General features: G+C 40.3%; 1 protein-coding gene across 1 annotated transcript; it reads left to right on the forward strand.

Moving 5' to 3' along the window:
- The first annotated feature begins 6875 nt into the window (after nucleotides 1–6875).
- On the forward strand, nucleotides 6876–12545 carry SULT1C4 (sulfotransferase family 1C member 4). Its single transcript, XM_064143649.1, has 7 exons — nucleotides 6876–7047; nucleotides 8532–8669; nucleotides 9584–9681; nucleotides 10000–10126; nucleotides 11345–11439; nucleotides 11636–11816; nucleotides 11947–12545. Exons 1-7 carry the CDS (start codon nucleotides 6876–6878, stop codon nucleotides 12057–12059), a joined length of 924 nt encoding a protein of 307 aa, XP_063999719.1. The 3' UTR covers nucleotides 12060–12545.
- The last annotated feature ends 5327 nt before the right edge of the window (nucleotides 12546–17872 follow it).

Genomic DNA, 17872 nt, shown 5'->3' on the forward strand with positions numbered 1-17872 from the left:
CCCTTCCTTCCTGGCTGATCTCCAGCCACTTTGTCCCGAGCCTGTAGAGCTGCTTTATCCAGCAGAGGGAGACTGGTGCTCTAGAGAAAGGTAATACAAACAGCAAGTATAACAAGGAAAAATATTCAACTCCAATGTATCAGCTATAGATTTTAATGTCTAAGATATAGTGCTCTAGATCATGTAGACACCTAAATACAAAATAATAAAACTCCCACATGTTTTCCTAACATGATTTGAGAGTCCTACTATGGTTCTTGATTATATTTTAAATGCAAAAATATTATTAAAATCCAGCATAAAAAAAATAGAACAGAGGCAGCCTTCTCTGCCTTTAAATTGTTTATTTGTGTCCATTAGACTTATGCAGATTTCTTGTCCAAGACACATTCTGTCAGATGTTTTTTAAAACCTAATGTAATATATTCAGAGAATTTTCAAGTTACTTACATTCTCTCAGATGTTCTTTTTCTATAGACAAATGATTCCTGAAGCAGTCATTGCAGTGTGAGTAAAATGAGCTGATACAGAAATGTTAGGGATTTTCATAAGAACCTTTTACCAGAGATATCACTGCAGAATTATCTTCAATAGGAAATGTTCCACTAATGATTTTTTTTCTAAAGAAAAGTTTCAGATAGTAATTGGAAACATAATTTATTCTTAGATTACTTGCCTTTTTTTTTTTCTTTTAAGAAACTAAAAGAAACCCAAAACGGATACATTTAACATGAAGAAAAGATATTTTAAAGGAAATATCACTTGAAGAACAGCAAAAAAACCCATAGACACAGCTCCAAAGTCTGGAGGCCTTACAGGAGATAAATGGTTTTTTATTTGTCTGATTTCTTCTAGTTTTAACTCTACTTTAGTGTTGTTTATCTTTGTTTAACTCCCTTCAGATGTTCCAGTCAGTAGTATTTTAATATCCCTGTACATAAATTTAGTCATATTAATGTCAAAAACATGACGGTGTGGGTATGGGTAGCCATGAAGCATAGCTGCAGCACTTATTAAAATGGGATCCTGCCTTCAGCAAATATGCCAAGAGTCCCCAGGATGTATACTTACAGTTTCAGTTCCCACCAAGGAAAAATTAGCAGAAATTGTAATAGACCTATTCCCTTATAGAGAAGTATGTAAGGAAACAGAGCAAACATGCCACTATGTCCAAAACTACCCTGCTGACACTGTGCCAAAGAGAAGCTATCTGACATGGACCCAAAGAGAAAGCAGAGGAGCCAGCCCAGGCCAGCAGGATCCTGCACAGCCATCCCAGCAACCTTGTGCAATAGTATTCCTGAACTTCTGTGTCACTATTATAAGCTGCTGCATGCTGAAAAGGAATATTTACCTGAAACTAAACAGTAAGTGGAAACTTGCTGACTTAACACATGTAAATTGAAGAGCGTGAGAAGAGGGCAAAAGTAAGATAAAGGTACCTCTACTCTTCTCTTCTCCTCCCTTTGCTAATCAGATGCAGATTTCACAAGTCACAGTGACTATGAAACTCGACACTAACTACCCTAACTCAAAGTGCTATACAGAAAGGGTACAAGCACAGACAAGTGTATTCTTGAATTGCAGTTACTTTACTCCAAGCTGTGAGCACTCAGCAGCCTCTTTCCACTATTATTTCTGCCGAGTGGCCTGTAGCTTTCCATTCCAGGCAAAGATTGAAGTGTTTTCAGACAAGGTAAGACAAAAAAAACCCAAACAAACCAAAGCAAAACAAATCTAATGAAACCAAACCAAACAAAACTAAAATAATAAAATAAAAAACCATAAACACAGCATGTTTTACATGAGGAAACACTTGCCAGCAGTTTGCACTCAGAGAAAAGTCAATGGATCCATCACCTGTTGTCTGCTTTGAAAGCATTTTTTAAGGTGCAGGCAGTGGGTTTTGACCTCACTCCAGCTTATCTGGCACAATGCACTGTTCATAGGCTACTCAGATTCACAGCTTCAATAAAAGAAAAGCACTTGATAAGCAGCTCTTAGGTTTTTCTTTGTTCAGAAACACCATCTGATGTGTTTGGGGAGGTTATTGCATTATCAGAATGATTGCACAACTGAAAGGGGGATGAATGGTATTTCAAGCCAGCAAATGAACTGCCAGCTGCAGGTGTGAGGACAAACAGAATCAAAATAGGCTTAACACAAGGAGGAAATCAGCAATTCCTCCCATGACCAACCTTGAAAGTAATAGTCACATTAAAAAACAAAAAAAAGCCCCAACACACACAGAAGAAATATTATACCTTAACCACATACTCTATGCTTGGTCAGTGTTATTTGTTTGTTCTGGTGTTGCTTCAGAAGAAAAGCTGGGTGTCAGAGAAAAAGATCAAGTGATTGGTTTAAAGGCCCTGAAGCAGCTTTGTTGGCTTGTTTTGTGGCTTGTTGCCTTTTTCTTTCTTTTTTTAAATGTTTTTTTGAAACTTCTCCTGAGACAGTACAGGGAACACTGAACCAATTCACTGATTCCCACAGACACTCAATGGGGACCCACTACCTCTGTGCTGTGAGTTCTGGGAGAGAAGTCATCATCTGTATGTGGTGGATCAAAGGGCAAAAAGTAGTGACCCTGACTAGGAGACCATTATATATTGAGGGGTCGAAGATGCACATCACAGTCAATCTGAGTAGGGGCAGCCTCTGCTGTGCTGCACAGATCAATCAACTGCACAGCTTAGCATAAAAGGAGCTTACAGGCAGCTCCTACCTGATACCAGCAATCACACCCCCTGCCTGGCCTCACCTTTGTCTAAAAGGGCAACAAGAACGTCCTTGGGTCTGTGTAAGAAAATTATACAACAGCTTCAGTGGCAAAAAAGGAGGAGCTCCTCTCTATAGACAAGGTCCAGAGTGCCCTGGGAAATAGCCACCTGGGATCCATGGGAAGCTGCAAGATCCCCACCATCTGAAGAGACATCCAAGATACTTGCCACCTACACACCTGCAGAGCTACGATGTCATTGGCATTACTGAGACATGGTGGGATGGCTCTAATGACTGGAGCATAGGATTAGATGAGTGTAAACTCTCCAGGGAAGGCAGGCTGGGGAGAAGAGGAGGAGGTGTTGCCCTCTGCATCAAAGACCAGCCAGAGTCCCTGTAGCTCCACCTGTGGATAGATGAAGAAGAGACAGAGCTTATGGGTGAGAATTAAAGCAAAGACAAGGGAAAGTTACATCATAGTGGGGTCTGCTACAGGCCACCTGATCAAGAAGACTGAGTGGATGAGGCCCTCTATAAACAGAGAGGAGCAGCTTCACATTTGCAAGCCCTGATTCTCATGGGAGAGTTCAACCACCTGGATATTTGTTGGAAGGACAGTACAGCAGGGCACCAGCAATCTAAGAGGTTCCTGGAGTGCATTGATGATAATTTTCTCCTCCAAGTGGTAAAGGAACCTACAAGAAAAGATGCTATGCTTGTATGCTTTGTTCTCACCAACAAGGAGGGGCTGACAAATTTGGTGGCTCTCTGTGATGGAGTTACTGCATCAGTAGATGAGGGAAGAAGAACTGATACCATCTACCTGGGCTTGTGTGAAGCATCTGATACTGTCTCAGGTGACATCCTGGCCACCAAATCGGAAAAGTATGGACTTGAGAGGTGGACTGCCTGCCGGGTAAGGAATTGGCTGGACAGCCACACTCAGACAATTGTGGTCAACAGCTCAATGTCCAAATGAAGACCAGTGACAAGTGGAGCCCCTCAGGGGCTGGCACTGGGTGTGACACCAAGCTATGTGGTCCAGTTGACATGCTAGAGGGAACAGATACTGCCATCCAGAAGGACTTGAACAGGCTTGAGAGGTCAACCTCATGAAGTGCCTACACCTGGGTCAGGGAAATTCTAAGCACAAATATAGGCTGGACAAGGAGTGGCTCAAGAGCAGTCTTGAGGAGAAGAACTTAGGGGTGTCAGCTGATGAAGAAACTCAACACGAGCCAGCAATGTGCTCTTGCAGTCCGGAAGGCCAGCTGTGTCCTAGGCTTCATCAAAAGAAGTGTGACCAACAGAACAAGGCAGGAGATTCTCTCCCTCTACTCTGTTCTTGTGAGACCTCACCTGTGTCCAATTCTGGTGCCCCCAGCATGAGAAGGACATGGAACTGCTGGAGTGGGTCCAGAGGAGGACTACAAAGATGATCAGAGGGCTGGAGCACCCCCCCTATGGGGAAAGGCTGCAAGAGCTGGGGCTGTTCAGCCTGGAGAAACAAAGGCTCCAGGTAGATCTTATAAAGGCCTTCCAGTACCTGAAAGGGACCTACAAGAAAGCTGGGAAGGGACTATTTTACAAAGGCTTGTTGTGATAGAATGAGAAAAAATGGATTGAAGCTTGAGGAGGGCAGATTAGACTGGATATTAGGAAAAAATTCTTTACAGAGAGAGTGGCAAGGTACAAGAACAGGTTGCCTGGGGAGGCTGTTGATGCCCTCTCCCTGGAGATGTTCAAGGCCAGGCTGGAAAAGGCCTTGAGCAAGCTGGTGTGGTGGAAGGTGTCCCTGCCCACCTGGCAGGGGCCTGGGAACTAGATGATCTTTAAGGTCTCTTCCACATCAAACCATTACATGAATTCCCTCTTCTTAATCTTAACACAGCTATTTTATTAAGCCATTTGTTGTCAGTCCTTTCTCACAGGCATACAGAAAAGCCCTGCATCAGTTTACTCTCACTTCATCCCTCACCCCAGGGCAGAGCATCTGCATTTCCCCTTGTGCTTTGAAATGTAAGCGAATCGTGACAAGCTGTGCTCCTCCTGCACTCGGTAAAGAGCTAGTCCATAGTTTATGGACTTTGTAAAGCAAGTCAGCACATTTGGCCTGTTGAATTACATTCTAGTCATGCTGACTGGCCCTCCATCTGAGGGTAGGATTACTGCCAGAATGGCCACATCCTCATTTGCTTAGGAAATGTGAAACACCATTTAAAAAATGCCGTAGCAGAAAGTTGTTTTAGACACAAATATTGCCACACCATCCAAAGGATGACCAAAAAGGACCTTGGTACCCCCACTGTTTGCATGCCTTCAACCAAGGACGGGAGCAATACATGATAGCTATGTTGCTTCAAAACAATTTTCCTTTAGGAACACAACCATTCAAACTCACCTGAGTCCAGCTGCAGTGACCTTATCTTTTGCTGAAGAACAGCTTTTGCTGATGAAGTCAAACATTTCAGGATGACTGCAATGGCTGGGAACTAGATAGAACAGTGTCATTGGCATATTTTTGGCAACCAATGTTACTATGCTGTTTGTGGCTAGTCTGGGGCCTGTGACTATCTCTTCCAGTATCTCATACAGACTGAAAGATACACAGGGTATACAGGGACTTAATAAGATATTACTGAACATGTAGTGATCCCTAATCCTGTAAAGCCAAGACAGTTAAAACTGGAGCTTGTCTAAAAAGTGCTCTAATCATAGTACTGGCTGGCCCAATGATGAAAAGGACATCTTTTACCTGAGCATGGTGCAGTGCATGGTAAAAACAGAACAAAGTTACTTTTAATTTATTCTTACTGATCTCAGGTATTAGCAAACAGCAAACTGTTTTGCAATTTAGAGTACGCTGTTGGCAACAACAGAGGCAAGTTAAAATAACCCTGCTGGAGCTACTGACTGACGTTTAACGTTGCTGCCAGTAAAGAATAACTCTTAGATGAGAATCCAAAGTTTATCACAGGATTGAAAAGGAGTTCACGAACCAAGCCAGAAAAGCTGTTCAGCTATTGGCTGCTGCTATACCTCCTCCTTTGCTCCTCTCACGCTCATAGGAGGAATAGGAGCTCTACCCAAGCTTTCATTCTACTTCTGCCTGAAGACCTACGTGGGTGCACAAACAAGGGCTGAAGACACTGCAGCAGGAAAAGTTACACGGCAAGTTTGGTTTTCCTTCTTTTTTAAAGTTTCTTGAGTCACTGCCCAGCCACTAACTTAATCACTTGCTCTGCTCAACGGAACCTGCGTGAAATCAGACGTAAGCCAACAAGGAAACGAAAGGAAATACTTTCGCAGTGCTTGCTGCTGGGACAGAAATGTCTTCTCTTTTCCGGATGATGTTTTTAATTGAGATTACTTCTGTAGCCTCTTAAGCAGAACTTTTCTCTGACCAGATCCGGAGCTCTGAAGGTTATCAGTAAAATGAGACCTCCTTGACAGAAATCCAGTGATGAATAACTAGTTAGTATAAAACTGCACAATAAGCAGTAGACTTAAGTAGAATGTTTAAATAATTGAAGTGTAACAACTATCAATTAATGATATATCTAATCCAGATTATCTATCTGCAGCAGATGTCCATATGCAGCAAAGAGCTCTAAGAGCAAAAAGCAGCTCCAGGAATGAAACACAGAAAAGTTTTGCAATATATTTTTGAGGATGAGGCTCAGTGGGTACTAGCATATGTGTCTATTTTCTCTAAGAAGGAAGGGTTGGGTTCTGTATGCTGACTTCAGTAACACCTATTATGTTTTGCCCTCTATTCAGCCACACCTCAGATTACTTTCTTGTTGCCTTTCAAAGGCCACACAGTTCTTTAGAGCCAGGAGTTTATGTAACTATGTCTAAAGACGGAAACAAAGGCTTTTTATCTCTCTTTGTATCTGAGGAAACAGTGATTTTTAGAGATGTTAAGAATCACTAATAGCTGTATAGCAAGCACTTCTGAAAATTAGATACAGGTTTAAGCTGTCCATATATGGATCCAGATAAGACAAATGATAGCTGAAGAAATTAGAGGACATGAAATTCAGTCAATAGAAGGTATTTCAATAATGGATGAGTATATTTAAACGTTGTTTTCAGAGCAATCATGTAAAGCCATGGGTTTATGCCTTTCATTCTTCATGTAGTACTCGATGACCCTGGACAAAATGGACAATTTGAGTCTGAAAGGAGCATTTCCCCGAGCTGAGTTAGTTGAATTTGAAGGTGTTTATGTCTCAAAACCAATATATAGCACATTGGAAAAGCTGCGCAAGTTCAAAGCCAGACCTGATGATCTGCTCATCGCGACCTACGCAAAAGCAGGTTGGTGTCTGTAGGAAACTGTACTGGTTTGAAGCCAATTGGAATATTTTAATGAGAAAAAATAGATTATAGGCTGTGAAAAGAAAATAATGGTGATGCCTACTTCACTCGTAGGTTTGCTGAGATGTATAAAACCAAGGACACAAGTATAGATAAGGCAGTTAGTGTCTGTATTTCTCCCAGACTACTGCCGTATTAACTGCTTTTTGCTGAAGCTGTGTAACTCAACTAACCATTCTGCTTATAACCCCCCTTGCTGATCCTTCCAACTCACCCTGCATGTAAGGCAGATTCTGGAATAAGGGGGAGGGGTGGGGGAAGGGTGGAAAGAAGGTGGAAGGGTGGTCGGGAGCATCCCCCCATGGCACTCTGACTGCTGGGAGGGGTATTGTGTTTCTGTATTACTTTTAACTTGTCTATTTCTGTATATAGCTGTAAATATTTGTAATATACCGTAAATATCTGCTTGTATATTGTGCCAAGCTGTGAATATAAAGCTTCATTCCTTAACTTCCAGCCTGCTGAGTCTAGTCTGGGTGAATTCATTGGAGAGGGTGGTGGGGTGGTGGTGCATGTAAGTCCTAAACGATCACAGAAACACAACAGAAAAGTTGGAGATTAAAATTACAATTTTATGTTGTGAGTAACACTTGTCTAATTCCAAATCAGACACATTCTTAAGTGACTGGTGACTTATGATTTCTTTGGCAGAAATAACAGCTATCTATTATTATCAGAGTTCAAATGGTCATAGTTTAATTACCTATGTTTAAATGTTTCCTTTGGTTTAGATTGTATACATATATCTTAATGGCAAAAATAGTTTTCCACCAATAGGCAACGATTTAGCCAATCCTAGTAAAAAGTCATCATTACTAAGAAATAATAGAAACTGGCTGAACAACTGTGGATTTTATTACATGTCTGGGGAATCACCTCTGTGTAGATCAGTGCTGATTTCTGGAAATGGGCTAATTATTTTAAAGAAACAATGAAATTCACCTAATAATTTCAGCCAATGAAACAAAATATCCACCATAACACTGGCTATCTGGTATTTTATTCAGTGATTAGCCACTTAGCTCATTATTATTTCTCCTCTTGATCAGACCCTTTATACTTAGCACAAAGGAAAACAATTAATGACAAAAATCAATATTGTCATTGGGTGAAAAAAACCCATGTACAGTTCAGGGGATTCAGGAGAGATTTAGGAACATTTGATAACCATTGAAAAATAATTACTTGAATTAACAAGATTTTGTAAGTACTTTTTTCAGCATTAAAAAAATTACACAAACCCCATTATTTTTGTAAAACTGGAAAGCTTTTCATTTATTATCCTCTCTTTCTACTTTGTCCATCATTTTCTGTGATATTCCTTCCTCTTTTAATATGAAATTCATCCTTCTGGCTTTCAGTTCCCTGGCCAAAGAGACTCTTGGCTATCCCTGAGGGAAACATCTAAACACTGACATTTTCAGGTACCACATGGACACAGGAGATAGTGGATATGATTCAACAAAATGGAGATGTTGAGAAGTGTAGACGTGACACTACTTACAGACGGCATCCCTTCCTTGAGTGGTTTATCCCAGAGCCTCCATCTCTACGTTACTCAGGTGAGTATTATGCAAGATTTGTGTTTCAGACCAAATGAAACAAAATAAACACTCTGTGCTCAAGCTACAAGTTTCCTGGGAGAGGTCCCACTAGCTTTGTCACTGAACTCTGCATCATGTTTAGTATTAGGGATTAATTCTGTTGCTTTAACATAAACAAGCTGTTGCAGATGTGACCCCAGCACTACTGAAAGCTGTGTATGATGATCCACAGCACCTAAACCAGCAGCAGACATGCACAAAATGGCAACATAGGGTCATCTGAATCCAATTTTCTGATATGGGGCCCTATGGAAAAGAAACTTATGGATGTATTCCCAAAAGGTGGATAATGTTTTGAATGGTTCTGCTACTGTTTTGAGTAACTATAAGTTATGAGGCATTCAGCAGCCAGCTGTCCTGACTGTTTTGCAAGTCAAGTTTCCTGCAAGACTCTTCCACCAGCAAGTGTTCCCACACCACACAAATCTTTAAGCCAGACTCTCTTCATATTTTAAGCTAAAGACCTTACTAACTCTGCAGTAGAAGTGCTATTTTTTCTCTCCTAAGCTAGACTGTACTGACACATGGAGAGGCAAAAAATGACAAAGGATGATAACAAATAATACAAAAGGAAAAATCACAGAGGTCATGATAGATGTTTAAAAAAGAGGGAAGGATGGGACAACACATCTCCACATATCACCATATATTCCTAAGTATTCCCATATATCCATACCTACTCAAAATCCACTGCCCATCATTCTCCTGTGCAATTTTGTATATGCTACACCACTCCATAATTACTTTGGAAATTAATGGTTGTTACAAGGTGAACTGTTGAAAAGTCAGTCAAAACCCCACATGTGGGAATAGAAAAAAAATGCTAGTGCAATTTAGAGAAAAGTCATATCTTACAATGAAACATCCCACAGGCCTGGAGCTAGCTGAAGCTATGCCTTCTCCAAGAACAATAAAAACTCATCTGCCTGTGCAACTGGTGCCTCCCTCCTTTTGGGAACAAAACTGTAAGGTAAGGCTGAAAAGGTAGGACTCAATTCTGTTTCACCTGAAAAGCATCATAAACCAGGGCTGAATATGGTTTCCAGAATCGTTGTGAAACCTAAAGGTCTCCCAAGATATTTTCTCCTCAATGTGAGAAACCTGTGTGAAACTGAAGAAACCATGGTTAAGTTACCTACACTGGATTTCAGAAAAATGGCAGCTTCAAAGCAATATCTCTTTTAAGCCTCTATCATCAGGCTCCAGGAGAAAGCTCCAGGAGATGCTAAGTATCTTTATAAGGTTCTGCAAGTTAATTTTCTCTTTCTCTATTTTCATATCAATAAAGGTAATTTATGTGGCAAGAAATGCAAAAGACAACTTGGTGTCATACTACCATTTCCACAGAATGAATAAAGCATTGCCAGAGCCAGGAACCTGGGAGGAGTTCATGGAGAAATTCATGACTGGAAAAGGTGATGAACTGCAAACAGTTGTATAAGAGATTTTGTTAAAGAATTCATGACTTAGAATCATAGAGTACACAGGGTTGGAAGGGACCTTTAGAGGTTATCTAGTCCAACTTCCAGCAGTAAGCAGGGTTGATTTATCTATTTCAGCCATGGCTTGAAATCCAGTGCTCACATTTTATGACAAGATATCTATTGAAGGTGTAGCAGTAGTAATTTATATTCATTAACTTTTTTTTTTTGGGACTCAAAGAATTAATTCTATCTTTACATTCTTACTGAAAAAAAACCAACAACAACAACAGCCAAAACAAATCACAAAGAGAATAGAAAAGGCTTATCTTTATTTCATTATAATTTTGAAGCTTAATCTCTTCTTTCTGAGGTGAAGAGAAACTTGTTTGAAAGCCAGCTGGGAAAGAACAGTTGTTCAATTGTTTTTTCTCTGGCCAGGTATACAAGAAACCAAGGTTTCATTTTGTGCAGAAATGTGTGGTGAGCGTTAAGGGAGTCTTTTTACCTAAATTTTTCTGTAATAAATCAGGCAAGCCCAGAAGCTGATTCTTCTCTTAAACCTGGTCAGGTGGATGGCAGTGCAATTTTGGTCAGCAAAGCTTCCACAGGACCTTAATATTTTTGCAACCATGTAGGCCTAGAAACACCCACTTTCTGGACTAGCATGAGAGTCTCTTGTCTAAAGGAGGCCTTGTGCCTTGCATTTGACCATCTTGGCTTGGGAGCCATCCATCCCAGCACAGACATCAAGGGTCTAGCTACCTCTGTCCAAGCTAGCCATCTTGATACTTGCTGGAAAGAAACAAGCAGTTCTGGTAGTATACCAAATATTTAAAACAGAATTGCAGAATATTGAAAGTCAGAAGGGATCTTCTGGTATCCATCTAATCCAGTTCCCTGCCCAAAGTAGAGCTAGCTAAAATCAGTCCTGTCCAGCAGATCAGATGAATAACTCTGGAAATGTCTGTTTCTCTACATGAACCATAGAGGCAGGCTGGAATTTTCATTCATGGGTAAGTATCTGCATTTATTGCCAAGTGCCTGAGCATGAATTCTGTGATAAGCACAGAGTACAGCAGTCATGGCCACGGCGATTCAAAACCAGCTGACAAATGCCCAGACACTGGTTATGAGGGAAACGTGAGTGTCACAGACACATAAAGGTAATTTTGACATTTATAGCTGCTGCTGACATTGCTCCTTTTTCAGTGCTCTGGGGTTCCTGGTATGACCATGTAAAAGGATGGTGGAAGGCAAAAGATAAGCACCGTATTCTCTACCTCTTCTATGAAGATATGAAAGAGGTAAAAGGCTGAATATATGTTCACAGAGCTCTGAAATCTGAAAGGCCAAATGATGCTACCTACTTTTCTGATATAATGGCAGTTGTATCAGTAAATCTTCAGATAACCTGATTGTTTCACCCTGACAACAATTGCAGCTTTAACACTCTGATTTCTTGGTGTTTTTGAATCTGTATCGTATCCCATGTTTCTGCAGAACCCAATGAAAGAAATTCAGAAGATTATGAAATTCCTGGAGAAAGATCTGAATCAGGAGGTTCTAAACAAAATTCTCCGTAACACCTCATTTGAGGTAATGAAGGAAAACCCCATGGCAAACTACACTAAGGAATTTCAAGGAATAATGGACCACTCTGTTTCCCCATTCATGAGAAAAGGTACTGAGCTTCATTACTGGCATCAGTTCTGTCTTCTTAGTTGTCATTTGGTTTTGAAATCAGCCTGCAAGTACAAGTATCAGGCATGGTTAATGGGTTTTTTTCTTTTTTCTGCTTTGCTGTTTCTTAGGATCTGTTGGTGACTGGATGAATTATTTCACTGTGGAACAGAATAAGAAATTTGATGAAGAGTATAAGAAGAAAATGGCTGATACTTCTCTTGTTTTTCGCACAGAATTGTGACTGTGAGCAATGGGAAATATTCTCTATGATCTTCAGTCATTTCTGTTTCGTATATTTTGCCTTTCCTTCACAAAATGCCTGTGCCCCTAAGATTTCAATATCTCTTTTTTGACACAGCACTGATTTATCATTATTGTGAGAGTGCACGAGTTATACAGAAGTTGAGGTTGGTCTCCCTGAGAAAGATAATCTCCTTGATACTTCTCATTCATCCCTCCCACAGCATTAGCAAAAATATTTCAGAAATGCTTTGAGGTTTTGTCTTTGTAAAAATGCAGTTGTTACTGATGGCTTTTTCAAATCAACCTCTAATAAGAACTACCAAGTATCAGGAAAAAATGGTGTTAAAAGAGTGCAACAGATACAGGCATTGCATCTTATTCACACATTGCACAAACATTAATCAGTAAATAACAATAAACAAACTTAAAGTAAAAACAGAACAATAGAAGTGCACTCATTTTGTTTTCCTCTCATTTTAACCTGGACATCATAAATCTCGCTGAGATGAAAGCAACTTTTCCAAAAACATTGAACACCCATTACTTCCTCTGATAAAACCTATTAGAGGGCTACTGCAATCCAGTTGTGGAGGCAATAATCCCTACTGCATGGAGACCAGCTTGTCTTTGGAAATTGGTAGCATAATTTTCTGTTAACATTTGGAGAATTCTGAAAGTCAGTATGGACTAGGACAAGAGTCAGTACTGCATATACTGTCTTCTCCCCCATTGTAAAAGTGCTCATCATATGCATCACATTGTTAGCTCCTCTTTTTCTTCACTCTTCTCTTGTTAATCGAACATACAAACATCCTGCTGAGGTCTCTTATTTGCAATAGGACCTGGTTATGAAGGCCAGATCTGCTATAGCATTAGTACCCAGTACTCTGCAGCCATACTTTGAGCATGTGGAAAATTAACTAAAGTGATTTGGAGTCCATTTACTTACAGACAGCTGTTACCAATCCACTTTTGGTTTTAGAGTGCTGCCATTGAGCTTAGTACACAAAGAAGGTCCTAAAGAGTTCTTGCTTAACTGGCTTTGTACTTTGGATGTCAGAGGGAAAATTATGTAGACAGAAGCAGCTGGAGAAAAAGACCATCTTAGTGTCCTTTAGTCTAGTTTATTAAATTTTAACATAGAAAGTTTGGCAAAAGTATTTTCCCTTTGGACTGTGGAGAGTTTCAAGGGGTTTAGTAAGAGAAACAGCTGTCAAGCTGCATGTCCATTTTAGGCAACAGATTAAATTCAGATATCTAAATCAAGTTCTTTAGAGGGCATTAATACCTTGCATCAAGTTTGAAAACAAAAGTTTCCTATTAAATGTAAAAATGACATTATTATTTCTTGGCCTACCCACTTTTTTAAGCCCCAAATGCAAGAAACACTGAAACCAGAAACATACACTTGCTGCATTAGTGAAAACCTAAGCAATTGAAGGATTTCATGTCGATGGAGATTCCTGCCCACAAAGGATGTCTTAATAAACTGCCTACCTGAGGAAAAAAAATCATCTGGCAGAGGTGTTGCTGTTACCACAGCAAGGCTAAATATCAGCCTGGGGAACTTTCTGCTACTTGCTTGTTTTCTGCTTATGATTAACTTGACTTGCTATCTTACTATTGGAAAAGGCGTTGCCTGCTTTCTGGCGTAGTTCCCATCCTCTTGGGTTGCTCCATGAAACCACATGAGTCAGCTCAGTTTGTCAGTCGAATCCTCATTCAGTGCCATAAGCTCCATCAGCAAAAGAGAAAATATCTCTGACTAGGTAGCCTGGTGATATTTCATGAGTGGCACTGTTAAAAAGGTCACACAGATTACTTGTTTGTTCCTTCTTTGAAATCTCTGAATCTATCAGAAGTGCAAAATGCTGACAGAAGCTGGAGCCTGGTCTGAAACGGAGTTGCACAGCCACTGCAAGGACAGAGGCACCATATAATAAGGGGCTTGCATCACACTGGGAATGTCACCTTTGCTCTCACTTCCTTGAGTAACTCTTCAATCAGCAGCTTCTCTGAAAAAGAGATAAAAAGTAACACAGGTCAGAGTGCAGTCCTAGGGGGAAAAAGGCATAAACAAACACTGGATGTGTGCTTATATAAAAATTGGCTTTTATTATTCTATTGATGTTGTCCTCATATGTACATTCAAAGACAGAAATGTTAACCTTTAGGACAAAACAGAGGAGGCAGGGGGATAGAAAAGTGGAATGTTTCTGCTTTTTGCATCCTCTCAAGTTGTCACAGATGAGAGAGGTCAACCTGTGGATTTGGTCATAATATGCAAAATGTTATTAATTATACTAGTGAACAGTGGACTATTACCAGTAAAAATTATTGGTTCTGCAGTTTGCAGGAAAGTTTGGGAAAGGGGTTAAGAGGCTATATGCATCCCACTGCGGGCCTGGAGACTACTGTGTTTTGGTGTCTGTTTTGACAGTGTGTCAAATAGAGATGTATCTATGCTTCTGGGTAGATGGACTGAGGGTTCCTACATCTACAGCATCTTTAACTTATATATCGTTAAGTTTGTCAGTTGCTATGTACAGAAGAGCTTTAAATGATCCATTTGCATACAGAGATTGCTTATACTAAATACCAATGTAATTTGGCAAGAGTGTTTTCTTTTGTTTTGCTTTTACATAAGATACTATAGAACAATGAGCACCTGCAGAAGGCGATTGCACATGTTCAGTTAAATTATTTCAAATCAATTTAAACTACTGTTAAGCTTCTGGTGTGAACACATGACTTTTTACTATGGTAATGGAACTCTGCACAAAGCTCTATTAGACCCATCCTGAAAATACACTTACACTTTACTTTCATACAATTTTCTAGATGCATGACTTTACTAACCCTCTTACACAGGTGCAAATTCTTCTATGTCAGTTTAATAACGACTTGTAGCAGCTCAGCTAATGCAATCCACAGCAACATCTTCAATGCTACATGTCTTATCTTTTATAGAAGAAAGGGTACCTGAAGAGTTTTGGTAGCTGAGATTCGTTGCTTTTCATCTCCGACAAATGTTTGAAAATCAGTGTTGATTAATGCATGTTAATCACTCAATTCAGTTCTGGTTTGTAGATTTGCATTAAAAAATACCAAAACAAATCCTGCCATGGGAATGACTGCAGATTCCTGCTCTGATACAGACTTCTTAACAGAAACTGCTGTATTTATTCTAGTGTAGTCACGATCACACTCTAGCTTGACTGTCAATATCAACTAGGAGAGGCATTTTACTTCCATGTGGAATGCAACCATTTGCAAAAGAGAATGGAAGACACACCAAGCTTCAAAAAAATAAAGAGACAGCTGTTCTAAATTCTCAGCATTCAAAGTCAGAGGCACACTGCTTTCCTTTCCACTAATACTACTGTAGGTGATAGTTTCATGCTTGGTTTGAAAGTCATTTTTTCACCAGTTAAGAAACAGACCATGGACAGGAATTTGGTTTTATTTCATTTGTCCTGCCCATATGGGATATGGATATCCTACCATACAATATAGACATTATATGTTTTCATAATGTTTTGTGTCAATATGTTCACACAGAGCCTTATCTTTACCACAAGGTTACTTATTAATTCTGGAATTTTCCAGAGGTGCATTAACTCTGGACTGAAGCTTCCATTTCCTTCATATCTTGGATGAAGGATGCAAGCCTTGTTTCACTGTAGACTACAGGTGAATCTAGAGGCACAGTGAGAGAGAAAGTTAAGCTCTTCATACTCATCAAATTCAATAAAACTGTGCTGCCAGACCTAGAGCCATAGGCTTAGGGCAGATAACAAGATTGTGCCTACCCTCCAGACCAAGCACAGACTTAGGTACTGTGTAGGTGGACTGGGAATGTTGTCATGCAGCAGTGCCCCATGGCTCATGCTGAAGAAGAAAATTACTCATGGATTATTTTGCAGAAGAGCTTCAGGATAGCCTGCTTCATGGCCAATTGGTATTTATCAGCAGCATGAGCTCAGACTGCCTTTAGGACTATGTGGAGAATCACAGCTAAATTATAGCCATCTACCATGATCATGGAGACAGAATGATCACATCAGAAGCAAGCCACACTGGGTCTTGCTCTGCTACAGGCAATACAAGTATAGGGAGAGTCTCAGTTTAGACACATGAAAATTAAGGCAGTTGATTTTTTTTTGTTTAATTGTTAAAATTGAGGCTCTTGGTTTACAGTAATTTGTTATCATACCAAGAACCCTCACTCTGTATTTGCTACTATCTCTGTGTGCAGCTTAAAGGACTTTCATGCTCTGTTAACAACAGAAGAGTCTTTTCTAGCCAGACTCAACCCTAAGAATTCAAACAAAACATTGGTTTCCTTGTTTCAGTTTTGCACTCATCATTCAACAGGATTAGTGGACTTTGCAGATGAGTAACAGAACACCAAACTTCTTACCTTTCAGGTTTTTATTGCAATTCAAGATCAGAATTAAGGACTACATACAGTTCTTAAAATATCTAACCAAATCCTTCAACACACCAAGTAGTTTTGAGGTAAATAAAAAGGACAGCAGTGCCCTTACATCTTATGCATATCTGGACAGGCTAGATCAATGGACCAACGTCAGTTGTATGAGGCTTAACAAAGCCAAGTGCCCAGTCCTGCACTTGGATCCCACCAACCTCAGGCAACACTACAGGCTTGGGGCTGTGTGTCTGGAAAGCTGCTCAGTAAAAGACCTGGGGGTGTTGGTTGTGACCCAGCAATGTACTCTGGTGGCCAAGAAGGTCAGCAGCATCCTAGCCCACCAGAGGAACACTATGACCAGCAGAAGTTGGTAAGTGATTGTGCCTCTGTACTTTGTACTGGTGAGGCCACACCTCAAATACTGTGTTCAGCTTTCTGCCCCTCGCTACAGGAAGGACACTGAGCTACTATCCAGAGAAGGGCAACAAAGCTGCTGAACAGTCTAGAGAACAAGTCTTACAAGAAAGGGCCAGGGGGACTGGGATTGTTTGTCCTGGAAAAAAAGAGGCCAAGGGGAGACTTAATTGCTCTCTACAACTACCTGAAAAGGAGGTTGTAGTAAGGTGGGGTCAGTCTCTTCTCTCTGTATCAGGTAATAGAACAGGAGGAAATTACTTGATATTGTGCCAGGGAAGGTTTAGGTTAGGAAAAAATCTTTATGGAAAGAGTGGTCAGGCACTGGAATAGGTTGCCTAGGAAGGTGCCTAGGAAGGACACTCTCCATGGAGGTGTTCAAGAACGTGTGAACATAGCACTTTGGGATGTGGTTTAATGGCCACGGTGGTGTTAGATTGATGATTGGCCTCAATGACCTTAGACACCTTTTCCAACATTCAGTTTCACTTCCCCTTTTACACTTTTTTAATGTTTTCACTTTACCTGCAGCTCCTATAATTCCACTCCAGAGGAACCTGAATGCAGTCAAACAAAAAGGTGATACCCAGTCAAATAATTTACGATTCATTTGCATGGAGCAGGAAGAATACTTTAAATTTCCAAAGAAGAATAGTTACCATGCCACAAATTCATACCCTGCCTTCCTTTTTACTACTTTGGCATGTAGAAAAGCTGTGCAAATAGCTCAAAGCAAGAATGCTGACTGGCCTGGCACAGTTCACAAGCCAAAATGTTTATGATCTGCAGAACCTGTTGGAAAGGCAGATTCTGCACTGGTGAGTATTCAAAGCACCAGCTCTTGAGTGCTGGAAATGCATTCCTCAGCTGCAAAATTACAGTAATTTTCTCATTCTGTCCTCTTCAGAAAATTTTTGCAGGTCTATTAATTTCCATGACAGTAAACAAGTATTTGTATCCTG

Source organism: Pogoniulus pusillus, chromosome 5, assembly GCF_015220805.1.
Source record: "Pogoniulus pusillus isolate bPogPus1 chromosome 5, bPogPus1.pri, whole genome shotgun sequence".
In the NCBI taxonomy this organism is placed as follows: Eukaryota; Metazoa; Chordata; class Aves; order Piciformes; family Lybiidae; genus Pogoniulus; species Pogoniulus pusillus.